This window comes from Oryctolagus cuniculus, chromosome 10 (genome assembly GCF_964237555.1).
Source record: "Oryctolagus cuniculus chromosome 10, mOryCun1.1, whole genome shotgun sequence".
Classification (NCBI taxonomy): Eukaryota; Metazoa; Chordata; class Mammalia; order Lagomorpha; family Leporidae; genus Oryctolagus; species Oryctolagus cuniculus.
In genome coordinates, this window is record NC_091441.1 from 78118115 (window position 1) to 78145455 (window position 27341).

The following is a 27341-nucleotide window of genomic DNA, read 5'->3' on the forward strand; positions in this document are numbered from 1 at the left end:
AGGAATAGCCTGGGCACAAATCAGCGCCTACATAGGATGCCAGCGCTGCAGACAGAGGCTTAGTCTACTGCACCACAGCGCCACCGCCTCCTCCCCCCAAATCTTTTAAATAAGTAAAAACCATTCTTATATAAGCTGAACAAAACAGTTGATGGACCAATTAATTTAGTCCACAGTCTATCATCTGCCAGCCCATGACTCAGGAGTCCTTGCCTGTCTCCTGTCCCTATGTATGTCACACAGAAAGTTTTGTGAAAGGTTCCTTCTTTGCCAGCTTGCTCTACATAAGTATGTATGCTTGCTCAAACCATATTTTATGTAAACTTGTTGATGCTTCTTCAGGCTTGGTAAACATGTTCTTGAGCATCGGCTACCTTGATAAACATGCTAAATATAGGAGTACCTAGCCCCTAAAATACAAGCACCTGCTATGAACTTGAGATGTAAATAGCGCAGAAGTTGTCAACATGCTTATGTAAAACATAATTTATAAAAACAGATGGCGCCTATTTAGTAGGAACGAGAAGTAGGAACTGATGCGAGTGAGGTAATCTCGAGCCAGCAGAGTACAGGGGGTGTCCCAAGCGCCCAGCTAGCAAACAAACGTGGCCTGCCAAACCAGCAACCAAGCACCAGTCTCACTGAATGTCCAGAGCTGTATGTGAACCAGGACCTACCGAGCCCATAGGCTGTATCCAGGACAGAGATGGATCCAGGCAGTCCTCGGAGGGAAGTGGTGCCTGCTACCGCCCCTGTGAGCCTCTGGTAGCTCACAGAGCCATTTATTTTAGCTTGTTGAAGGAAAATAAACGTGAGTGTGTGCAGCCGGGCTCCAAGTGCCTGGCCTTATCAGTCGTCTCCGCTCTGTGACATCCTCGAACTCCGTCATGATTGTAACCCAAGCCTAGCACTCAAATACAGCGCCGAGTTATCCAGTGCCAGGCAATTGTCACATCTGTTATAAAGGAAGTGTTGACTCAACCCAGCCCAGGAACCGCCACCAAGAGTAAAAGGTCTCCAGAGATGGGATGGGGCCTTTTAAGTTATTTACATTAGCTGTTGGTCTGCAACTTGAGTCAGAGTTGCTCCTTACTTCTTTAGAAAACCTTCCATTGATTATTCCCTCCCTTGCTTCCTCTCTCTGTCACCCTCCCCACCATCTCGTGCTTCCTCCACCTCCCCACCCGCATTGTCCACACAGATCTGCACACCTGATTATCCTCCGTACAGAAGGTCTGGTTTTATGTGCTGTACATCCTAAGTTCTCTGTAGCTGTGACTGAGATGCTATTGTGAAAGGGAAAGATGGCCTGCACCGTGGCTCACTAGGCTAATCCTCCGCCTGCGGTGCCGGCACACCGGGCTCTAGTCCCAGTCTGGGGCGAGATTCTGTCCCGGTTGTTCCTCTTCCAGTCCAGCTCTCTGGTGTGGCCCAAGTCCTTGGGCCCTGTACCCGCATGGGAGACCAGGAGAAGCACCTGGCTCCTGGCTTCAGATCAGTGCAGTGCGCCGGCCGCAGTGGCCATTGGAGGATAAACCAACGGCAAAGGAAGACCTTTCTCTCTGTCTCTCTCTCTCACTGTCCACTCTGCCTGTCCAAAAAAAAAAAAGAAAAAAAAAAAAAGAAAAAGAAAAATGAAAAGAAAGAAAGAAAAAAGAAAGAAAGGGAAAGAGAGCACATGGTGGGATAGGATGTCAGAGACTGGGTAGGGGCCGCCTCACAAGAATTGACCCAGGGCTACCTGAGAGCCACCTTAATCCCTGCCAAGGAAGCAACCCCAAGGCCTGCCGCTGAGTCCTGCCTCCTCAAGGACCCACCACCTCTTAACTTGGCCACACTGATGACCAAGAATCGACCATGATGCTTTAGAGACAAACCACATCCGGACCGTAGCACCAGGATTTATATCAGTATCATGGAAAATTTGAAAAGAAAATCCCTTCACTGGTGGATTTCAAAGCATGTCATACGTTCTAATAAATTGGGCTTTTAAACTCTTGCTGAACCCTAAGGTGATTTTAAAATTTATGTTTATTTACTTTTATTTTGGGGAGGTAATACTTTTATTTAACTGTGTTAACATATTCCTGCTAAACGCCAGGGAATTGTGGGAGAATCCATAACAGTTCATATCTAAGTGAATTCTCCTTTGCATTAATGCTTCTTCTTCCCAACTATTTGAAGTTATTTTACCCGTTAGGATTCATTTGCTTGGCTGGAACTTGGCAGCCAATTTGACTATCTGCATCATGTGTTGTTCTCTCTCTGGGAGGTTGACTAATGTCCCCTCTGTGTTCACACAAGTCCCTCTGCCTTTTCTTCCTCTGCCACTATCTCATTGTCCTCTTTGGTGGGCTGTGGCTAGAACTACTGAGAAAGGAGGTAGAACTCATGTGATTATGTAAGTTTATGTACCCCATGGACACTCTGAACAAGATGCTGCACACACAAGTGACGCCCCCAGCTCCCACCCTGCAGATCAAGTAAGTCCAGGGATTCCAGCAGCTCACTGTGAAATGTATCACCTCTAGGCCGGCACCGCGGCTCAATAGGCTAATCCTCCTCCTTGCGGCGCCGGCACACCGGGTTCTAGTCCCGGTCGGGGCGCCAGATTCTGTCCCGGTTGCCCCTCTTCCAGGCCAGCTCTCTGCTGTGGCCCGAGAGCGCAGTGGAGGATGGCCCAAGTGCTTGGGCCCTGCACCCGCATGGGAGACCAGGAGAAGCACCTGGCTCCTGGCTTCGGATCAACGCGAAGTGCCGGCCGCAGCGTGCTGGCCACGGCAGCCATTGGAGGGTGAACCAACGGCAAAGGAAGACCTTTCTCTCTGTATCTCTCTCTCTCATTATCCATTCTGCCTGTCAATAAATAAATAAATAAATAAATAAAAAAGAAAAGAAAGAAATGTATCACCTCTGAATAGAGCCAGTGCAGTAACCATGGGTTGAACACCTACGCGTGAGTTCTCTCCTTGCTTTTGCTTCTGTACATTTGTGAGAGCATGTGAGCAGTTGCGTGCATGTCAATGCTTTTCTTAAAGATGCCTCACGTCTTCCCTTTTGCTGAAAATGAGGAATTGATTGTGTTTCTTTTTTTAAAACATTGAGCACTAGGGTCCCACGTTGTGGCACAACTGGTTAAACTGCCATCTGCAATGCCGGCATCCCGATGGAAGCCAGTTCAAGTCTCAGCTGTTTCCACTTCTGATCCAGCTTCCTACTAATGGGCCTTGGAAAGCAGCAAAAGATGATCCAAGTGATTGGGTCCCTGCCACCCATAGAGTTCCAGGCTCGTAACTTGGGTAGTGAAACAGCAGATGGAAGATCTCCCTCTCTCTCCCCCTCCCTCTCTCTCTGTAACCCTGCCTTTCAAAAATGTATTTATTTTTTTTTTTTGAAAGACAGGGTTACAGAGAGTGAGAGACACAGAGATATCTTCCATCCACTGGTTCACTCCCCAGATGGCTGCAAAGGCCAGAGATGGGCCAGACAAAAGCGAGGAGCCAGGAGTTTCTTTTGGGTCTCTCACAATGGTTGGCATGGACCCAAGCACTTGGGCCATCTTCCACTGCTTTTACCAAGCTATTAGGGAGCTGGATCAGAAGTAGAGCATCCAGGACTCGATCTGGTGTCCTTATGGGATGCTGGCGTTGCAGGCGCAGCTTTACTTCACATCACAGCTCCGGCCCCAGTAAATAAATCTTAAAAAAAAAAAAAAAGCCAGTTCTCCATATATTTAGTGAAGAAGACAGTAAATTATGTGGCATCATCGTTACTTTTTCTTGGCTTGCTCTATTTTGGTGTGAAATGTGGGGGACCTTTCTCATCTTGCTCACCATTTTTCTCCCTGCAGTCTCTTGTCACTGTCACCTGCAGTTCCTCCGTCTGCCTTCCCAGCCAGCAGCCAGATCCTTCTGTGCCGATCAGTCTGGTACCCCGGGAACTCTGGTGGCAGCACTTAACATGCATAACAGTTCCTTTTCCTACACTAAAACTCCGTGCAACCTCCATGTGAAGCAGCTAAGGGAACATACGTAGTAGGAGGAGAGGCTTGTGCTCCCGCAGGCACCTTGCAAAGGGACTATTTTTCTTAGATGATATAAATGAAATCTTCACTCTGCCCACTGTTCCGCCTACGCATGTACTGAGCGTCGTCAGGGAGACCAGGAAACCCGGCGTCCAGTGATGGTACTCCACCACGGAGACAGCCGGCTGGAGTCTCCGGCAACTCTCCCAGGCATCTTGGCTTCCAGATGCCCCTCTCAGACAGCCTCTTTTTCTCCTAGCTGTTCTAGGGAGGCTTTCTCGACTCTGTCTCTGCCTTCCCAGACGAGCTAGCCTGTGCATCACATCTGAAAGTCTGGTGGTGAGGAGTTCAGTGGGCAGAAGGCCTCCCAGGGACAGACGGGGTGCTGGCCAACCAGAGGGAGGCGGCACAGGTGCTTCCACTCCCCCAAGATCTTGTCTTTGTCACCCACTTCTCTGCGCCTCCGTTTCTCTGCCTGCCTTTGCACCTCTTAGACACGGAGCCACTACTCACCCTTACAAGGAGTCTTAAACATATTCTTTGTTAATCGTAGTATGGTTATGAACCTGGGTAGTGAGCTTCTCCTGGAAGTACTACTCTTACAGGGCCAACATTGCTGGGCAGCAGCTCATGAACACCAAGCCAAGCAAAGGACTCCCCCCTCCCCACTCCCCTCCAGGCCATCTTCCCTTTCGGCTACTCCACCTGTGCCACTGTAGCTTCTCGTATCTGTTTTCTTCCATTAATGAAAACTCTCTTCATCTTTGGGGAGCACACCACTGCCATCCTAAGCATTTGATGCTCGCTTCCTAGGACAGTATCACCAGGTCCTCTGGATGTAGTGACAACATCTGTGTAGACTGTGCCTGTGGAGGCACAAATAGTCACCACGTAGAAATTACTAGCGATGTGATCTCCAAGGAATCTTATATTGTCTCTAAACTCTTAAGAATATTATTTAATGAACATTCTTGCCATCACTTCCATATGTGCCTTCTCGGTTCTCAGCTTCATTGACTCAAGAGACTAATTTGGAACTTGATTTAGCCTAGCGATTGAGATACCTGCATCCCCTGTCAGAGTACCTGGGTTCATTTTCATCTCTGCTCCTGACACCAGCTTCTTGCTAGTGCAGACCTTGGGAGGGAGCAGTGATGGCTAAGTAAATCTAGTTTCTCCTGTGATTCTCTGGCACACCGTCTGCAAACTTTTTTTCTGTGGCTCCTCCTACTGCTCTCTGTAGGGAAGGTATACCTAGTCATTACTCCTATTCTTATTTTTTTTTCCTTTTAAATACTCAAGTTCAATGAAAAGAAATATACCTGATAAACCAGGTGGGCATCTCAGAGAAGATCCAGGAGCCCAGTCTTGCATTCGGGCTGGAGTTTCTGTGGATCTGGGTATGGGCCCTTTGTTTTTCCTCCCTCTTCCCTGTCTGGGATATCTCTCTGTATAGATGGGTTTCCTGGGTGTGGAATTCCTAAAATTCCTTCCAGAACTTCATCACAGCCCCCTTGGTGCATGGCAGTTAAGGTTCTGCCAAGCTGACCCCAGGGAGAGGGCTGGGACCCACCCAACTAGGTTAGCAAACAATGAACCTGACTTTTGATATGAAAATGCTCGTTTGCTTCCACATTTATTCTCTCATTCAACCACACAAAAGGTCCCATTTTCTTTGGCTCCTGTAACACAGACTAATGTCTACCCAGCTATCATAACGTTCTTCCCTCAAGAGAAGTAACCCATAACTTTAGGAGAGTAACATAGATGAGGGTCCATCTTCTGTATTTTCTTCAAAGTGACATATGGGTGTAGAGCTACTTATGGTTATTCTTCTGTTGCTGTCTTTCCTATGGTGCTCCAAGGTGGCCTGGGAAAAGATTGTCTTGTACCATCCAGAGGGCTGGTCACATCATCAAACTGCTCTTAATTTTTGGAAAAATAAAAAAAGAAGACTTACAGAGTGACAGGAGAAGACACAGAGAGAAAGTCTTCCATCCCCCGATTCACTCCCCAGATAGCCACAACTGATGGGGCTGTGCCAGGCTGATGCCAGGAGCCTGGAACCCCATCTGGGTCTCCTATATGAGCAGCAGGAACCCAAGTACTTGAATCATTCACTGGCTTTCCAGGTGCATGAACAGGGAGGAGCAAGTGGGACTCAAATTGGCACTCCAGTGTGGGATGCTGGTGTTACAAGCAGCAACTTTAACCTGCTGTGCCACCACGCCAGCCCCTTTTATTAATTTCTTGACAGTGAATATCCTCATGAGTGTTTATTAATGACAGTTCTCTTTCTCAGCCTTTTAGAATAAATTGATCAGTCATATACGTCCAGCACTTTGGGAGACTCTCCTGTTTTAGTTTGCTTTATTCCCAATTCATAACTACCTCCCTCATTTCTACCTTTAAATAAGAAATCATCCCATATTATAAACTTAAAAGTGAGTTTGTGTTAGAAACACCCAGTTTGTTCACATGTGCATAATGCATCCATGAAGATGCTAGGAAGTCAGAGTTACTGAGTTTTTCTCTTCTGTAATTCAAGGCCATCCTTAGGTACGTGCTGATTTGCTGATCCTTTTGAATAACCCTTTCCACAGTGCCATGCGTTTGCTGTGGTCACCTCCTACCTCTTCCCTTCGTTTAGATCCATGTGGATGACTTGATTTCCCACCTTCCCCTAAGAAAATTGGGGGGAAGGTGAAGAGGCCTTGGAAATGGGCCATTTATTGTCTGCTTAGCTTCTGTCTTTGTAACCCTTCCTCCAAGCCCCAATCATTCATACATTGAAGTTTGATGGAAGATTTTAGGGGTAGAGAGGTATCTTATGAGATGGATTGGTATGCTAAGAAACTTTGGATGACGGTGGTCAAAGCAAGGGACACATAAGCAAATTCTGGAAAGCGTTCTTAGACTGGTGGGCTGTTTTGTGTGCTGCTGTTTCATTTTGCCTGGAAATAGAACTGTCAGGACCCTGCCATCAAGTGCATTTCCTGGAGTCCTTTTTGTGAGCAGGGCCCCAAACCCGTGTAGTAATGCAGTTGTTTTCTTCCATTTTCCTCCAAGGCTCTTCAGGTGGCAAGACAGCTCCTCCTACAGCAGCAACAGCAGCAGCAAGTTAGTGGATTAAAATCTCCCAAGAGGAATGACAAACAACCAGCTCTTCAGGTGATAATTCTTTTCTTAAAAACAAATTGACCTTATATCCTTTGAGATGGCTGATAAGCAATTCCAAAGCGGATTGTGCTGAGAATTTCAAGTCATGTAAGAAGATCTTGTGGAAGAGATGCATTTTTCGTTTATTACCAGTTGGACTTTTTTTGGGGGGGAAATGTCCATTTGACCAAAAGGCTTGCTGTTGGGAGTGAGAAGTTGTGATGAGTGTGTGATGGGGTGGATGAGGCGTCTCTGATTTGGATTGCTTAGTAGGTACTTGCAATGAAGGGGAGAGGTCATAGTACTTAAGCACGAGGGCACTTCAAAAGTTCACAGAAACAGAATTAAAACATCAGTTTGAGATGGACACGTAAGCCTAGAAATTAAGATTCTGGCTACAATGCCTGCATCCCATATTGGAGTGCCTGGGTTCAGGTCCCGGCTCTAGCTCTCGACTCCAACCACCTGCAAGTGCAGACTGTGGGAGGTAGTAGTGATGGCTCAAGTAGTTGCATCTATGCCTCCTGCATAGGAGACCTTGATTGAGTTCCCAGCTCCTGGCCTTGGCCTGGCCCAGCCCTGACAGTCGTGGGCATTTGGAGAGTGAACCAGCAGATGGGAGCTCTCTGTCTCCTTTGTCCATTTATCACTCTGCTTCTCAAATCAACCATAATTTTTTTTAATGATACATTTATTTGGGTATAAAAAATTTTGAAATCCAAGCATATAAGGAGTCTTGATAAATTCATGGAAAATGCATGTTCTGGAAAAGTTATGCATTGGTTTGAAGTTTTTTTGCACCAAAATAAACTTTCAATTCCACTCCCCTCCAACTTTTTGAAGTACCCTTTGGATGCATCTAGAAATGGGATAAAGGCATACTCCTCTCATGCCTTGCTTTTGTGCAGCGCTTGTTTCCCAACAGGAGGTGCTGTTGCCCACCCGCTAGGGGAAAATGAACAATGTCTGGAGGCATGTTGGGGTGTCATGGCTAGAGGGACGGGGTACTGCTAACATCTGGTGGGTAGAGGCCAGAGATGCTGCCAAAGCTCAGGACAGTCCCCCACAGCACAGACTTATTTAGCAACCCACAGCGTCAGTAGTCAGGAAGTGATACTGGGCCTGCAGACAGCGTGGTGTTTTTAATATTATGCCTAGTAATGAGCAGGATATACAGCCTGTTCTTGATTGAATGTTCTCGGGATGTTTCTGAATCATTAATGAAAGATGGTGAGCAGTTTTTGTGTAAAGATACCAAAAAGATTGTCTCGGGCACTTCTCATTGCAGGCACATTGAGGGCAAGCAGTTAATGGAGTAGAAGAAGGAGTGAGTTCATAAAATTCTAATTTGGATTTCTGATTTGAGTAGAAAACTGTAACAGAAATTGCAGGGAAACTTGACTCGGGATCTTCATGCTCACCTTCGAGGTCAGCAGTTGCAGGTTCTAGGTGGCCAAATTACTGTCCAAGCTGAGAGTGAGCATCCCCGACATGGGCAGTGAAACATGAACTTCTAAGGACATTTTGGGATCTGTTAGCAGCAGGTGATGGGTATAGCTCATTGCCGATTAATTGTATCACAGAATCAACCTGAATTCTAGTTTGTGTTGAGTTTTTACAGGTCAGGGTGAACCAATACCAGTTCCCAAACTATCCTGCAAAGATCAAGCTGACCTTGGGCAGAAAGTTCTGGTTCTGTATCTACCTGGGTAGCTCTTACTCCCCAGAGGAAGGCCGGCACTCTGTGGACACTTTGTTGGAGAACTTGAATGCCAGTGCTGATTGTTTACTAACCCTTCTGAAAACAGTAATTTGGTAAACCATCACTAGTCTGTATGCCTTTTCATGTGTGTGAATGCGGGGGACATTTTTAATGAGGTACAGTGCCACGGAGGGCCCATGTCAGGTGCTATCAGAAGCGCTTTGTTGTGCAGATGTCTTAAGAACAGCTCTGGAGGGTGAAATATGACTGTGTTGACCTTTCAGCTGTGAGCTTATTTGTCAGGATTCAAATAAGTTGAAAGGATCAAACCGAACAGTTTCCGTAGTCAGACTGGGAATTGTGTTTCAGGGGTCAGCAGCGCAGGCCACATTGCAGATTCCATAACATAGCCAATTGTTGGTACATATTAAAGTACTGGGGCATCTCCTGCAGTCAGAGACACAATTAAAATTCTAATTTATTAATGTATACAGGGAGCTGGCCCAGCCTGTCACTCAGTGATTCAAATGACTGTCCATTCTTTTTGCCTCCCTCTTGGGGCTCTCACAGCCTTAAAAATACGGTGAGTCCTCTTGAATTTATCAGACCTCAAGTGCATTGGGTAGATGACAATATATTACTGGGGGGAAAGTCTTCTACATAGTAGAGCTTTGGTTAGAGGTAATAAAAAAAAATACACACATACACAATCTGTCTGATCGCATTGCTCTTTGGTATTGAATATCATTTGTGAATTTTTTTTATACTAGACTTATTTTCCCTGGTACTTGCTTTTTTAAAACATATGGCATTTTTAGGTGACTTCTTTTCCAAGATGAACGATGTTCCTTGAGGGCTAAATTTAAGAAGTAAAGTTTCAGGGGGTTTCCTTGTGAGGGCTCTTTCTCTTCTTGCCTGTACAGGGACTTCAGCCACCACTCTGAAGAGAGTGACACAGAAAGGGCTTCGTCTCTGTTGGCAAGAATAGCGCCCAAGCTAACCTAAGACCTCCTGTTGAGCTCTTTGGTCTGCAGAAATCAGAGGAAGAAGGGGGAGTCTCAGAGACTGGTTTTGCTACAGAAGGTGTCTTGAGTCTTGCCTACTACCCTAGCCAGGCCAGTTGACAAGCAGAGAATATAGACTAGCTTTAAAAGTTGGCTGAGGCAGAAAAGGGTTGGTTGACCAGACTAAGGTCAGGTGTGTTGTGTGTGTGTGTTGTGTGTCTCATAACTATTGCTGAACGTCCGCCTCAGCTGCCTGGCAGGCACATGCAAATTCAGCAAGCTTTATTAGCTTGGCCAGTGTTCCACAAACAAAATGGAAAAATGAGTAACCCAGGGCCCACGATGCGTGATCTCCTCCTAAAAACACATCTAGCGAAGGAATAACCTTCACATTTAAATGTGTCTTGCCATGCCCTGTCCTCACTGGGGCATCTCCGCCAGAGTGGCTCTGAAATGAAAGGGAACTCCTACAGCCAGTCTTAACAGTGTTCATGTCTGATCTTCGTACCCTTTATAACTACACCGAGAGGCCTATTTTAGCGAAATTTCAGATCTTCCGCATAGAGGGAAGCTTGACAGGGAAGAAGGATTTGATCTGCTGATAGCTGGGGGGGTGGGGGGAGGGAAGGAGAAAGAGACCCAAATCCTCAAATATACTGTGACTCATATTTTAAGCATATCTCACACTTCCCTGCTTTGTGCTTGGCAGTGCTCTCCAGTTTCACAGGCTGATGATACAAACAAAAGAAAATGGAAAGTTAGAGGAGGCTATAAGTGGTTACTCGATAGAGATCATAAACTGTAGTCAAACATCCCCGCTTTGGACTAATTTCAGGGAGACAAGAATAAATGAGAGAGAAGTGGCGCTCTGTGCAGATACACATACGGAACCAAATCTGAGCCGGTCGCGTTCTTGGCTGCTGTGACGGTTTATTAATGAAGGCATTGATAGGGTGTAGATACGGCTTCTGAAGTTCTTGACAAAGATTCTGCTTCGGAACCCACATCGCCTTTTTAGTCTATTAATTTGCTTTGCAAATTTTTTATGAATGATACAAATGAAAATTGAAAATTGGCCCCATTGTCAATTCAGCATCAGAATGATCTGAATTAATTAAATGCGGCTTGGTGAGACCTTCCAGAGCAGCCACCACGTGCTGGGCGTGGTGCTGATGCCCATAGGATACAAAATTGTTGAGGATACAGACCTTGCCTTCAGAAGGCCTATGAGTCGTAAAAGAATTAACAAGGTTTTCCTGCAAAAAAAAAAAAAAAAATTATAGGTGAGTAAAAATAGTAGGCTCTCTTTTATAAATATTTATATACTTCTGAAGATTGCTTAAACAAGTGAAATAAATGCTTAACGGTGCAGGTGCGCTCATAACCTCGAAAATGTGTAACTTTACTGGCTGAAGATTAATTTGTGAGTAGATGAGCAATTTTATTGATCAAATTTTGGAACTTTGACCGTCGTTTCTGGGGAGTAATGCGTTTTGGTTCTTTAAGTATTTTCGTTGCTGGCATAAGTACATAAACTGGAAGGAAATCAAATGACACATTTTCTCCTAAGAAAGGAAAAGTACATGTGTATTCTGGCAGCATGAAAGTTAGGAAAGAAAGTAAACCTTGTGTGGTGTGTACGGTGGAAAGCTGACCGCAGTTTCAGGCCGTCTGTAAAGAATTTGAACTTGAAGCCAGTCATCTGATCCTTTTCCCTCCTGCCTGTCCCCTGCCTTCCAAGGTTATGTCACGTGCAAGTCCCTGGCTCAGGAGACTGCTTCACTGGGAGGAACCATAGTGGGAGCCACAGGAAGACCAGCCTTTCAGTCCACTCGGACGCCAGGGATTATAACAAGGACTCCTGCGTTAAGTGGAGAAGGTTAAAATACAAGATTCAGCAGGTGTTTTTAGCATTTTTATTTGCAGTTATATAAAACGTGCTTTAGGCAGCATTTTTGCATTGCATTAATGCCACGTATAATCTTAGTACCTCATATCATTTCCACGTTATTCACTAAGGAATAAATTGGTAAGAAGAAACCTTTAAAGGAAACTATGGTTTTATATTGTAGATAGTGAAATGGAATGGTTCTGAAATACTGACCCTTAAAAATATCACCATGTACTGAATTAGTAAGGTGGATAAATCAAGAGTAGGAAGCAGGTTTTTTTTTTTTTTTTTTTTTTTAACATCTAGAGTTAACATTGTCCAGAGCTGGCATCCCTGGCATTTTCAGTTGTTAGGAAGTGCGGAGATTGGGTACTTTTTAAGATATCATCTTTGTCATAAGACTTTGGAGAATCCTGAATCCCTAAAAAAGGAGTCTTGATACAGAACCGTAAAACAGAAACAATGCTTTAAAAGTGGTTATTAAGTCTTTGAGATTACACATGCCATTAGTAAGTGCCATGGGAACAGTACACCCCCAGCCCCCCAGGAAAATGCACACACACACATACAAGATTCTGCATTTAGTGTTAGGGCTTTTGTGACCCTCAAGAGGTCCTCCTTAGGGCCCAGGTTTCTACTCCTGCTTTAAGGTTTCTTTTTTCTAAAGGTAATGTCTTGTCCTTGTCTTCAGGATTCTGATATGAGTTGTAATATAGTGAGTTAGGTTATTGTTGCTTTCTCTGCTTCGGCTGGATAAACATATGGGATGTTCTTGTGTCCCAATCTGCCCCAAACAGTCCTGGTCCATGCCATTGACTGTGTTTACTAATAATTCTCATTCTCAAAGGTATCTCAGTATGGTCACTTTATTTATATGCATCTGAGCAGAAATGCACATATAATGTTAATATTCCTATGTAGTCATAACCATGTCTCCACATGGCCTAGTGTGGTACATAATGTTTAGTTGGGCACTTACTGTGGGCCAGCCCTATAGCAACTCTCTGGTCTAGGTACCATCCTTAAACCATTTTATGCATTAGGAAAATCGACCCTTAGAAAGGTTAAGTAGGGGCTGGTGTTGTGGCATAGCATGTTAAGCCACCACCTGCAGTTCCGGCATCCTTTACGGGCGCCAGTTGAGTCTCTGTTGGTGCACTTTCAATCCAGCTCCCTGCTAATGCACCTGGGAGAGCAGTGGAGGATGGTCCAGTGCTTAGGCCCCTGCACCTACATGGGAGACCCAGAAGAAGCTCCTAGCTCCTGACTTTGGCCTGGCCCAGCCCTAGCCATTGCAGCCATTTGGGGAGTGAACCAACAGATGGAAGATCTCAATCTGTCCTCAGTCCCCTCTCTCTCTGCCCCTCCCTCTCTCTCTGTAACTCTGTGTTTCAAATAAATAAATAAATCCATAATTTTTTTTAAAGGAAAGATTAGATGACTTTCCATCAAGCACACAGGCAGTGAGTATGCTGGGATGGGAAGTCAGGTCTCCTAGCACAGGTATCCAGTATGCCTCTGAGAAGTGCATACCTGCCTCCCTGGGGTGCATTTACATAGCACCTACTGCATGTCATATTGTCCGTAAATAAGCAAATTACTGTGTATCCCTTATTATTAGTGCAAATGCAGCTGAAACAGTTCCTCTGTAAATATCTGGATTTCAATGAAGAGGACTCAGATCTGCATAGTTATCCTAGTCGTGGCGGAGAGGTGTGAACAACACTAAGGGAAAGTTATCTCTTATTCCCCAGTCGGAAGTGCTCTTACGCGCTTCCATGTGTTGGAACATGGAATAGGATGTTACAGTCATTGTTGGGGCTAGGAGGTGGAGAGGGACAGGGGAAAAAAACATACTTGACTGGTCAAAAATGTGTAAATTGCTGACAAAATGACACGTGTAATTAAGAGTGCTCCTACCATTTTACCTTGTGGTTTACACCTCCAGTGTTGAAAAAGAGAGTGACTCCCACCTCGCTAATTACCATTATCACTGAAATGCTAGGGTTGGAGTCATTAGTTCCATGTGCATTTAATTAGAGGAAGGCTGAAATTGGATTTAACTTATTACTTTTTCATGGATCACTTTCTTGTCATCACTTCAAATTGGATTGCAGCCCCAGGTAACTAATTATGAGAGCCACAGGATCAAGAGTGAAAAAAAAAAAAAGGTAATTAGGAGGAACAGTGTCGGACCCTTGCTGGTCGTCCACTTGTGCTTCGGGGGGGTTGGGGGGAAAAACACACCGATGTGAGCTGTGTGCTCTAGCGGTGCAGGTTAGGGACTTGGTTTAGGTACGTAGGGCGCTGGGTGGCTGTCATCATCATCCACGGGTTCTCTGATACGCAGCTGAGTTGAAGGTGTCGCGTCAACGTGGGGCCACCATCTGAGCTCCTGAATACCCAGACGAAACTTGTAAAAGCAACAGCTCGCTCTCTGGCATGCGACGTCCCAGCGACTGTGTCCTGTGTCGTCTGGGGGCCTCTCGCATAGGACTGTAGCAAAGCTGTCATGCTGCCCCTGCACCAAAGGAAGGAATAGCGTAAGGAGAGGGAGTTAGAATTTAATGAGTGTATTAATGCTCCAGAAACATCACTCATAGCTGACAGGAAGACCTCTCAGCACAGCAGGCAGGGGGAGGGTTTGTCTAGTGGGGCCTCCTACCCCAGTCATGTGCAGACCATTGCCAGTGCTTCTGGTCTGTTCTCTGTCACCCCCACCCCAAATGTAGTGGAGGCTTCCTCAGGTTCTCCTGCTCCTCCTGCCCCCCCACCCCCGCATCGAACATGCTTTAAAATAAATTATATTGTTTCCATGTGCAGAGGCAGAATTCCGAACTGCAGGCAATCAATTTTATTGACATCGTCTGAAAAAATGTTGATGACAGTTCCAGGATGTGAAAGATTGGATTTTTAAAGCCCCCAATACTCAGAATGGCCAAAAAAAAAAATTGGAAATGTTATCTCACTACTCAAAGTTCTGGGGGTTCCACTCTCCTAAGCGGGGGGATCTTTGCTAGGCCTGATGAGAAGTCTTGCTCTCCAGCCAACTGGCTGCCACCAAGGGGCAGATTGCCCCACCTTCTCATAGCCTTGCATGCCCAAGTGAAGAGGGCAGGAGTTTCCTTAAGTTGTTTAACACTGGCTTGACTGTTCTGTTAGTATCAGCAAATAATCCACCTTCAGTCTTGGGGGTGACTTTCACACCGAGAGGAGCAAGGCTTGCCTGTTGTCTTCCTGTGCCCAGAGAGTGTGGGTCATGATGAGCCTACCGTTGTTGTTCTCCAAGGGATGAAATACCAATCCTGGAATTAGGAGCCTTTTTCCTGCGTAAACCTTCTAAGCAACATCTTAAGAACCAAAATAGTCATCATCAAGTCTAATGCAGGAAAATTAAAGTTTTTTTTCTTCTTTTGGAACATCTTAAGTTGATTTAGAATTTTTGTACACAATATTCGGCTGTGGTTGGAAGGGGCACGCTGAGGTCAAGTGATGTAGTGTTTTCCATTTTTCCATATGAGCCTCACAGTGTGTGATAAAAGCAAACTCCTCTATTTTGTAAGTCTGCAAGAATTTCTGATGAAGTGCAGAGGTCACGTTCCCTGTCAATTTGAGTAGCCAGCATTTTTAAACTACTGTTTTTTCTTCCTTTCTGTGCGACTTTTCTTCCCTGCCCCCACCTCCCTGTAAACTCTGGCACTTTTCTGACACATGCACAGTGAAGTCCTCCAATCTGAAACTCATTAGCACGCAGCACTGGACCCTGTCCAGTGGTTAGAAAATTTCCTGAAGCCCAGAATAACAGCATTTGGTGCAACACTGTGGACCAGAAGTGACAATGGGGCTAGTCGCTCTCCCCTGGCACCTTGCCTGGTCAGGAAAGCCAGCTGACCTTGTAACACAGTGAGACAGAACTCTTGCATATGGGATGGGCTTGAAAAGTTGGGTCCTTAGAGAAATGCGCTTCTGAAATCATAAGGTGGTATCTCTTTTCTCTAGGCTTATTATTTCAATTGGGTTGGAGGTATTTATCAACATTAGCTGCAGGAACATGAAAGCAAGTCATTAGAGAAATAGGATGAAACTCAATTTCTGCAAGAAAATATTTTTCATGTCTGTAACTATGGGGTATTAGAGAACCTTTGGGTTTAATTCATTCATTCTTGCTCATATGCACTCATTCATTTAAAAATGTTGTTCATTGAACCTCACCATATCAAGGTAATAGGAATGGGATGCAGCCTTTGCCCTAACATTAGGAAAACTGCCTAATCCCCACTGTAGGTCAGGTTAATTCAAGCAAGGTTTTCAAACAGGAAACCAAGTCCCAGAAAAATAACTGTAATAATATCAAATAGGAAACACCCACATAGCACTTTCTAGGAACCAACTACTGTGCAACAGCCCTATGGGGGTGAAGTTCTATCGTTGTTCCCATTTTACAGATGAGCAAGGTGGCACATGTGGAGGCCATATGGTTGATAACATAGCAGAGCTGGGATTGTACAGCTCACATAGTCTGGCTCAAGGGTATGTCGGTTACCCTGACCTCGTCATGATGCATCGTAGACATGTATCAAAATAACACACTGTACCCAATAAATAGGTGCAATTACTATGTGTCAACAAAAAATAAAAATTACTCTATGCTCTTACCCCTTACACTCCGGAAGGAACAGAATCAGAGCTGCCAATGCCTGATGCTTGCCATAGCCAGGCTGTCACACCGTCTCCTGATGGGGACATATGTTTACAGGCATATATGAAAAACGGTGCTTGTAATTGAAAGATGCACTTTCTAAAGGGAAATGACGCTTGGGAAAGAGAAGAAAGACGGGTATTACTCAAAGCCCGCAGACAACTCTGCAAGTAATTGTCTAAAGGCAGCCGTTGAAATTGAGAAGCAGTTTGGAAAATGTACAGTTTGGGAAATTTGTGTATCGATGTAATTACGGTAGTTGTGAGCTGATGTCATGCCTAGTAACTGTTTTTGTATTGCTTGGGCCTTTGTTACTGAGCTGTGATATCATGAGCAAACTATTATAAACATAGCATGGATATAGCATGCTTGTGTAACAAAAGATCGGGAACTTTTATTAAGTTTGTTTTCCTTGTCATATTGTAAAAATTTATTATGTGTACTGTGTATATTAGAAACAGATTTGGGTAATTCTGTCTAAATGAAGTCATCCCGGCTATTTCCAGACTGTCTGTTTTTGGTTGTGAATAATTTTCATACATCAGATGGTTGTCATATTTAGTCGCTCTCAAAATTTTAAAGAGAACATATCCCATTTTGAACTTTGGGTGGACTTCAGCCGCCTTGCTGCTGGGATTGTTTGAGTTTGAAATTATTGCCCAGTAAATTACAGAGTCTGAATACTCGTCATTTCTGAAGGGTCTAGGGTTGCTGCCTTCTATTCATAACTCTCCCCCCCTTCATCAAAAGAACAGATTTTTAACTACTTAAGTAGTAGAATTCAAAGCTGCCAGGACACAATTGGGCAAAGAGTGCCAGCCCTTGTCCTTTTGCGTTACATCCCATTGAGGAACTTCGGTAAGCATTCAAGCAGACAGAGCCCGGGGTTTATCGGTGTTCACGGTGAATGTGGATTTTAAACGGGTAGTTCACAAACTTCAGATGATCCATCCTCCCCAGCTATTCTCTTCTAGCACCTTTTGCTGCCAAGCTTTTGGAACCAGAATATTCTGCCTGCTGCTTCAACTTTTTTTTTCTTTTCCCCTCAACCAGCCACTTATTTTCTTTAACCTCCCCCAATCTGGCTTTTCTCCTCATCATTTTCTTGGATTTTATTGCCACTAACTTCAGTGGCCATCTCTCCACCCATACCTGAACCTGCCTGACCTGCTAGCACCATTGGTTGCTTGGGCTCACATGTCTTTTTTTGGAATTTGCCACCTTTTTAACTTTGAAGTCAAAGCCTTCCGGCCTCCATGCCATTCCCTTCTGGAGTGCGAGTTCACACTGTCCGGTTCAGCTCCATTGGTCCTCTCCTGGAGCATGCGTGTGTCCTCTTTGCTTGGTCTGGTGCCTCTCTGCACTTGGAATCCCACACCTGTTTGTACTCCTCTTCACTGCCTACCTGCGGCTGTCTCGTAGCTCTCCATCACATCAATTTCAGTATCTCTAATCCAACAGATAGATCACTTCTATCCCCATGCCTTATTAGTCAGAGACATTTGAGTCATCATTGGCTGATTCATTTCCCTCTTCCTCACCGTGTTGTCATCAGACCTGTCATTTTTCCTTCCATTGGTATCTTCTGTCCATTCCTCTATCTGTGTCTTCTGGATGGATCCCTGCCCAGCACCACATGCCTGGATCTTTGCAAAGACTTTTTCCAGTCCTCTGTTGCCTCCTTTACCAAAGCGTCTTCTGTTCTTCATTCTGTGTCACATCCTACCTACTGCTGCCTCAGCCTCTCCTGAAAGCCCATGTACCTTGCTATTCAGGACTTTCAATGGTCCACTCTTACATACCATGCTATGTCTCAGTTCTGCTGCCTTCCTACTAGTTGCTTCGTATTCAAACTTTGCATTACATTAGATGCCCTCAGAAGAAGGTTGCAGGAGAGTGGAGAGTCAGGAGTTGAGAATCAGAACTCCCTTTGTAAGAAGGTGGATATGAACATGGTGTGCTTGATGATGTTTTCGAGTCCCAGGAATTCAGAATTGCAGACATCGCCTGCTCTGTTACCTGCTGTTTAGAAAGAACACCTTTGGTGATTAAATTGGGTTTGAGTTTAATTCCGAGAGAATAGCTCTATGTTTTTCAGAAGGAAACTGAAAGCCACGTGATGTAAAGAGTTTGCCCATTTCTAAGTTCTCTGCCCCATGGTCCCATCTGTGCCTATTTCAGGAACATTGGTATCCACCGCTGCTGCCCAGCAGGTGCCTCCTGGTCTCCCCCCCACCCCCGCCCCGGCTAGAGAACCCGCAGGCCAGGCGCTTGCTTGCCCACACGCACAAGAGCTGCTTCATCAGACCTAATGAAACTGCTTTTAATAAGGCATCAGTAAAATTATGTCTGGTTTGTTCTTTATTTGATAGTATAAAGGAATTGTTATTTATTCTAGAAACTGAATTAAGAGTCCAAACATAGAATTATACAAAGCAAAGAGGGTTTCATTGTAATGGCCAGTTTTGACCTAGATGCAAAGTAGTTCTGCCTGGAGTGCTGTTTGAAGGATTTTGGATCCAGGTTGGGCTCATAGGAGTACTAGCATTGATTGGTCATGTCTGCCATGGGCATTGGAATTGAGAGGGGTAGCATGTGTGGCTTCTATTTGCCCAGCATGATGAAGACTTGCCTAAGAGAGTCTGTGCTCATCACGTATCAGGGTGGAGAAATTCTTGTGATATTTTTTTCTGCAAAGCCTGGAGGATTCTGTGACACTATGGGAATATCACCTAAGATTAAACACGAGTTTTGTGTTGTATGCAAGACTGAGCAAATTGCATTCATATCCTGAAACTGGATCACCTCACAATTTGCTCTCCGGTGTGATTTCTCCTTTAGAGCTGTAGAATCATCCACACTGGGCCACACACAAACCCAGCAGAGGTGGTTGAGAGTTTTGGAGATCCATGTGGTGGAGTATTTTCAGCATGAGATTGGGATGAATAGCACGGGCTGCCAGGTTTAAATGCTGGTACTTCCCCATCTCCTGGGTGACCTTGGAAGGGTAGCGTAAACTCTCTGTGTTTCCGTTTTCTAATCTAGAGAGTGTGGCTGGTAACACTGAGTGATTAATGCATGAAAAGTGCTTACACAGTGCTTGCGATGCAGTTGATTCTCAGAAAAGTTAGCTCTTCTCATAATTGTATAAAACCTGTTTTTAACAGGGAAATGAGTACCTGTTAATCTCCAAATTCTATTTTAATTCACTTCCGATCATTATGTAAATAGAGTGTTAAATAAAAGGGGCCTATCCTTAAGCCGGTAGTCGACTTGCATGCAACCAGATTTGATGGGGAGACACCAGGCTTCTCATCTGTAAAATGGAGTGATCATGACCGCTGGGCTGTGGTTCTGTCACAAAGATGAGCTGAGTTAATGCATGGTAGTAGCTGGGAAGGGCACATGACAAGTACTTAATAGAAAGTTAGCTGCTCTTATTACCATTGCTGTGGTGGGGCATTATTTCCGCAAATTTGTCATGTTGGGCAGAAGTGAGGTTGCACTATTATAGAAATTCCATCCTGGTCTGTCTTTTGTTCTTCTCCTCCCTGGATTTTATATTAATTAATTCTAATTAGCAGCCAGGAACAAGTGCCTAATCTGAAATATTGAAACTGTGGCATTTTGTACCATGCCTGGCACAAAGTAGGCAATCTGTAGACATTTTCTCTCCTGAATGAGTTTTTGAACGAGTGGTTGTTGGATGGATGGATGGATGGATGGATGGATGGATAGGTGAGTGAGTAATATTCTTGAGCCAAAAAGAAAGGGAAATTGATACTGCGTGGTTGGAGAGGCTGCAGACTGGGCTCTGATTCATAAACCTGCAGGCACTTTCTAAGTGCAGAAACACAGCATTAAAAGAATTCTGTGTCAGTCCTGCCTGAATTGTCCACTGGGTCAATGAAATGAACCTTGCCAGTTATGGAGTGAACTTCAGAGTTCCTGCAGTGTGGTTAGGCTGTCCTAATGCCCCAGGTTTGCCTTGGTACATTTGCTAATCTGTTTAAGGTATGATATTAATGGCATAAAACTTTAATTCGTAAGTATGGAAAATTAAAGGAGACTAAAGGCAAAATACAGAAATGTATTTGGTGTCAAGATTAAGTTCAATGAAGCATAGCAAAGATGGAATAGATTATTAAATATACTTGGAGGGAGGATGGAAAATACACCTAAATCTCTCATTTTGAAAGGAATTGGTTTACTTGATTATTTGCAACATATCACACTCAGGAAAATCTAAGACAAATGAAAGCAAAACAGGATTTAATTGAGCTATTATTTTGCAGACTTTGGCTTGGTTTCAGACAGTCTAATCAAATTGTGCTTTGCTCAAATAACTAATGTTAAATGCAGCCTACCAGCAGATGTTTAAAAAGAGTCTAATTGGAAAATCTACATCCTGGATTTAGTCTGTCTCGTTGGAAAAAATAGTTTCAAATTTGTATTTTCAAGGACGACACCCAGTGACAAGCATTTCCAGAAAAGATAAAGTTTTCTCCCAGGATGCTGGGTGCTTAGGTGGAATTGTCTTGGCTAGTTAAAGGTGGTGCTCTAGAAATTAAATTTCTTGGAAAGTCTCCAGCTCAGTACCACGTCGAGCGCGACAGAAAAATCTCCTTTATCATATTACGTCACCAGAGTCCTGTTGCAGTCCCTGGATCGTGTCAGGGGCCCGAGTGCAGTAATTTATAATGAGTCCCTGCAAAGTCATGTAAGGCACATACTGATTGATGACATTTGAAGGGACCGTCAAGGTGGCTAGGTAATGAAGTTGACCTTCCTCCATCGTCTCCGTTTCAAGTTTGTATATCTAAACTATTTCACCTGCTGTATTTGCTTGGAACTTTCCATGATAGCAACAAAAGGAATTTGGTTTCATAGGCACTCTTTTTTTAAATCAGGGGTCAACAGACTTTGCTTATAAAGGGCCAGATGGTGAATATTTTTGGTTTGTGGACTAAGGTGTCTCTGTGGCTACTACTTGCTCTGCTGTTGTCATGCTAAAGCAGCCATAGAGGATACTTCAGTGAAGGAGAGGGACTGAGATCCATTAAAGAGTCACTGTGGGGTCTGGTGCCATGGCACAGTAGGTTAATCTTCTGCCTGCGGTGCCGGCATCCCAGATGGGCACTGGTTCTAGTCCTGGCTGCTCCTCTTCCGATCCAGCTCTCTGCTGTGGCCTGGGAAGGCAGTAGAAGATGGCCCAAGTCCTTGGGCCCCTGCACCCACATGGGAGACCAGGTGGCTCCTGGCTCCTGGCTTCGAATTGGTGCAACTTCAGCCATTGAGGCCACTGGGGAGTGAACGAATGGAAGGAAGACCTTTCTCTCTGTCCCTCCCTCTCACTGTCTGTAACTCTACCTCGCAGATAAATAAATAAAAAAAAATCTTTAAAAAAAAAAGTCACTTGTGGATGCTGAAGTTGGAATCTTACATAATATTTTTCACATTTCATGAGATGGTCTTTTGGTTACCTCCCCCAACTGTTTAAAAATACCACAACAGTGCTTAGCTCGAGGGCCATACAAACAGCCGGTGGGCCAGATTTGGGTACAGTTTGCTGGCTATTGCTTTAGAGGACTGGATATGATCATGCAAGTTCATCATTGAAAGGATATGTGGGTGAGGGTCTAGTGAGGACTCCAATCTACCATCATTTGTAAGTCACTCACCCTTGCGTGAGCCAGGAGGCTGTGCCTGCTTGGAGGAAAAGGCGCTCAGGGGCTGCCCAGCATCCCTTCCTTTTTGTCCTCTTCTGAAGTCTGTCCGTGCACAGAGGTAGGCATAATGGTGAAACTGGTCATTTTCCATATCTTTTGGGAGTCAGGAAAATGGCCTGGGGTGACAGGGCTGCTGCTCACCCAGACAGCATCCTTAAGTGTGAAATTGAGGAAGTCACCCTTTCAAGGCAGAATATTTTCATTGAGTACCTGATTTTTTTTTACATTAAGACATTACTTCCATCTGCCAGAAATACAGCTTATCAGCTCTATCCACAAAGAAATGACTCCATCTTCGATCCTAATGGCACTGCTCGCCCCTACTCCCACCCTACCCAACCATAAGCGTATGTGAATTTCCTCCACTGGTTATATTTTGATCCGAAGCAAGTCTGATTTCAGTGGAGTGACTTGCCTCACTGAGTCTGAGTTTCTTAGCTGTAGATAACCGGTCAGTGGTTCTCAGGCCTGGGAGCGCGTCAGAACTGATAGACATGTTACCCCATTAATATCCAGGGCCCAAAGAAAACCTCAGGTAGATTCCCTAATGCAGTCTCTGGAATGAGAGTCTTGAGATGAGGTCCAAGCACAGGCACATTGAAAACCCTACGTGAGTGCTTTCTGCACACACCTGTGATTGAAGACCACTTGTGAAGGTGACAGCTAAGTTCTTTTCCATCTTAAACTCTCAGTGTCAGTTTCATGCTAGCGTTCTCTCATTTCCTTGTTCTCCACCCTCCTTCTAGGGTAGTAGAAATGACCTCTGCGGTCTCATCTCACTAATGTCAGCCATCTCAAGTCATCCGAAACTTTTAGGGGATTCCAAGTCAGGAGTCTCGGCTTTGGCTCTTGGGTAAATTTGTCCACCGTGTGGCATTGGCCAGGAAGCGGAACACCCTGAGCACAAGTTAGGGAGGCCACCCTACCCCCATCAGTAACCTTGGAGTGCTCCTGAGAAGTCCAGGGAGTGCGGTCCTGCTGGTGTCAGGCTGAAGGTCCCCTGTTCTCTATGTGCGTCTGCATCTCTGCTTCGGAGTGGACTAACCCACTGCTTTATGATATATGCCGATTTGTACATTAATTCTAGGCCAGCCCCAATTGGGAAATACAAATAAAAGATCACTAGCGCATTTTCTTACCAAAGTCTCTGTTGGATCCCTTTCAGGTGAGTGTTGAAATTGGCCCGTGTCTCAGTGTCACACCTGGTTTCTAGGAGTTTGCTGCAAACGAACGTCACTCAGGAACTTGAATGCTGTTTACAATGTAGACTCTGTGTTTACCCAAGACCTTTCTTCCGCCAGTGTTTTATAAACAAATGCTTGCTCTGCCCATTTTGCGAAATACTAAAAGAAAAAACTACCAACATGGAACTAGAAAGCCAGACTTTCCTTTCTCTTTACTTGTGTTACAATATTGGCTTTCGGGTTGACTTTTTCTCCCTGGAAGCCTTATCATTCTTTAGCTGTTTTGGAACTTTTGGATTATAGATTGATAAAAGCAATATGGTTCATGAGATTCCAGTCGCAAGACACTTAGGGCTGTTTCGTTAAGGTAACAACAGCTGTGTGAGGCCTGCATCCCCACCTTCTAACAGCGAGCAGCCAATCTTTGTGGGGTTTTTTGTTATGTTTTTTTTTTTTAAACATAATTTACCAATTGGAGTTGCACAAAAGAGAGATTATATTTTTGACTTATGAATAGCAGGTCAGATATTTCAAAGAAAATTCAGAGAGCAGTAATTTTGAAAATGAACACAGATGAATTTGAAAATAAATATTTCACTGCCTCTGTTTAGAATCCTGGCCTTGGAAATGTATTCCAGGAGCTTCGCCATTTTGCATGACACAGTGTCAGTTCATGCACAATATATTAATGCTTAATTGAAGATAATGTAACTGCAGATCAAAGGCATAATTAACGGGCTTGCAGAAACTCTTATGTAGATCAGGATTTTGACTAATAGAAGGCTGGACAAAACTGGTTTATAAAAGGATCTTGAGACCAGCTGAGGCTTCATCTGTCTGCTCAGCTGATGGCGACAACAGCTGGGGCTGCTGCCGGGGTGGGTGGGTTAAGGACCGTTCTCGCCGCCATGATGCCCCTCCACCCCTGTGCAATGGTCACTCTTTGGATGTGTCAAACTGTACAGCTCCCGAACCCCTCCTTGTGGCCCACGAGGGGTTAGTTTCCCTTAATGCCAGGGTTAAGGGGTCTCTCTCTGACTCTACAATATGTAACTTTAACAGAAAACACAAGGATCTAGGAGAGAGGCCTTAAAGCAGAGGGGGGCAAGCATAGGCCCACAGGCCAAATCCTGAAGCTCATATGGTAGGACTGGCAAGCCAAGGATATCCTTATCTTTTTAATCAGCTGAGGGGAAGGAGAGGATGGCAATAGAATCATAGTTCATGAAACAGGTAAGTGATTTGAAATTCCTATTTCAGCATCCACAAATAAAGTTTTCTCGGAACATAGCCCTGCCCATTGGTTTTGCTCTCTGTAACTGCTCTCCTAGAGTTGAGTGGTTACAACAGTAGAAAATATTTATTCTCTGGCCTTTTGTAAAAAGGATTTGTTGACCCCTGGTTTGGAAGTTTAGATTTGATGTTTAGGACATTGTTGGGAAGAGGAACTTGGGCATCTCCAGATTTATTAGATTTATGGAAAAATATAGATGAGAAACAAACAAAGATTTTCTGTTTTTGTGTTTTTACCTGAATAACTGTGAAAAAGCCCTGCGGGGCCTGAGGGCAGCCGAGGGAGAACAGTGTTACTGGGAGCAGAGACTGCAGCATTCTCGTGAAGTTATTGGTTAGTATTATTATTAACACCCTCAAGAACCGTATGTCTCATTTTGATCTTCGTTCACATGCTTATTAGCATCCTCGAGCCCTAGGATGCGTTCAGCATTGCTGTACGGCGTGAGCAGTGCTGACATCTGTCTGACAGCAAGGCCTCTAGGCAGTAGTGGGAGAACTCCCCAGAGGCTCAGTGCTTCCTACCTTCACGCACGCGTTCATTCACAGTCAGAGTTGTGACCTCCTTGCTTCCTGCAGGGGTACACAATCCAGTGTTTCTTAGTCCCTGTCTCAGAGTGGAAGCTGAACGGACAGAATGGTTATGTGATGTGATAAATGCACTAATAGATGTAAGCTTAGGGAATTGGAAACAGATAGGAGCAGAGCGCTTGAAATGTGGCTGGGACAACTGGGTAACTAATTTTTAAGAGTTCTTCTACATTAACCCATTATGTCCCATCATCTTTTATTTGGGACACTTAAATCGAGCAATAAATATACCACTAGCAGTAACTTTGAAAGAAGCTTTATGCTGTTGAAATATTCTCAGGGGCGGGTGCTGTGGTGTAGCGGGCAAAGCTGCTGCCTGAAGTGCTCGCGTCCTGTGTGGGCGCCGGTTCAAGTCCTGGCTGCTCCACTTCCAGCTCTCTGCTATGACCTGGGGAAACAGTAGAAGAAGGCACAACTCCTTGGGCCCCTGCACCCACGTGGGAGACTCAGAGGAAGCTCCTAGCTCCTGGCTTTGGATCGGTCCAGTTCTGGCTGTTGCGGCCAATTGAGGAATGAACCAGCAGATGGAAGACCTCCCTCTCTCTCTCTCTCCCCCTCCCTCCCTCCCTCCCTCCCCCCCTCCCCCTCCTCTTTCCCTCTCTCCCCCTCCCTCTCTCCTTCTCTCTCCACCCCTCTGTAACTCTGACTTTCAAATAAATAAGTAAATCTTACAGAAATGCAGGCTTGAAAACCTGGCACATAATGGGTTAAATTAACTTGAAAGAACCATTTGCGGCTGGTGGCTGCCATTTTGGACAGTGTAGATCGAGACCATTTCCAGCATTGTAGAAAGTTGTCTTGTACGGTGCCATGTTTGAGTATCCTTTTGTCTTTTAAAACATTTCAGTGAATATGGCCTCCTGATGAAAGATCAAAAGGTAGTCTGTTTTCATGTGGCTTCTTCATGCGTCTCCCCAGCGTATCTGTGGAAGTCCTTGCCACATGCTGTCTCTCTCCGTATCCTGCTCTGACAGCGTGGTGCTCCTCGGATGACGACACTCTGGTAACCTCTGGGAACATCTGCTGCTTCCATTTTCTCTCTGGGGGCTCTCTTTCTCCCTCCAAATTGAGGGAGAGACAGAGACAGAGTCAGAGACAGAGAGAGAGAGACAGAGACAGAGAGAGGTGAAAGAAAGCAAAACAAAACTCCAGGGACTGAAGGAAAATCAGGCAGACTCCCTCCCTCACAGTGAACCACAAGACACTTTGAAAATTGACAATTACTTTTATTTGTGTAGAGTTTGGATGGAAATAAGAGCTTCAAAAGAGAACTTGAAAAATACCTTTCTCACTAAAAAAAGCTTAAATCATTTCCTCTGAAAGTTTCCTTCCATCTGAGATTTGGGTCCCACAGCCCAGCTTCCTCCTCTCTGCACCGTGAGGGGGAGGCGTGGGACTTTCGGTTTCCACCGAGACTGCGCGTGGTGCCCTGCCGGGTCCTGGGCTCACCTTGTCTCTCCGGGGCAGCTGCTGGCACAGCTTGGTTGCCTTTGGCTTTCGTAAACCAAAGCCTTGTTTCTTCCTTCTGAATGTGTGTGAGGTTTGCTGGTCATAATGATACAATTGATCATCATTATTTCCATCCACATTAATGGTACTAATAACAGTCCTGGCATTAAATTCATTGGTTGAATTTGTTGATTGGCTATGAAAAAGCCTTGAGTTGCCCTTAAGCTTTGGTTGAGCTATTGATGGCATGATAAATTGAGTTGTGAAATCTCTGGTGTCAGAGACACCCAAATTCAAAAACCATCATTTACCAGCTGTGTGACATGTGCAGGTTGGCTCACTTCTGAGCTTCTGTGAAGTAGAAACATCTACCCATCAGATTAGTTCAGAGGACTGATTTTTTTTTTTTTTAAAGATTATTTGTTTGAAAGGCAGAGTTACAGAGAAGAGGGCAGAGGAGAGAGGTATCTTCCTTCTGCTGATTCACTCCCCATTCCAAGCCAGGCCAAAGCCAGAGGCCAGAAACTCCATCCTGGTCTCCCACCTGGGTAGCAGGTGCCTAAGCATTTGGACCGTCTCCCACTGCCTTTTCAGGTGCATTAGCAGGAAGCTGGAT

At 44.8% G+C, this 27341-nt stretch overlaps 1 protein-coding gene across 20 annotated transcripts in view; it reads left to right on the forward strand.

The window, feature by feature from the left end:
• FOXP1 (forkhead box P1) overlaps positions 1–27341 on the forward strand; it is a 464888-nt gene that overhangs the window by 301196 nt on the left and 136351 nt on the right. For 14 of the 20 annotated variants that reach the window (XM_070050577.1, XM_070050597.1, XM_051852212.2 and 11 more), the window contains one exon: positions 7094–7195. The exons of the other annotated variants lie outside the window; for them this stretch is intronic. In XM_070050577.1, coding sequence (XP_069906678.1) covers positions 7094–7195 — 102 coding nt within the window. The remainder of the gene's footprint in view (positions 1–7093; positions 7196–27341) is intronic. 20 annotated transcript variants of the gene reach the window in all.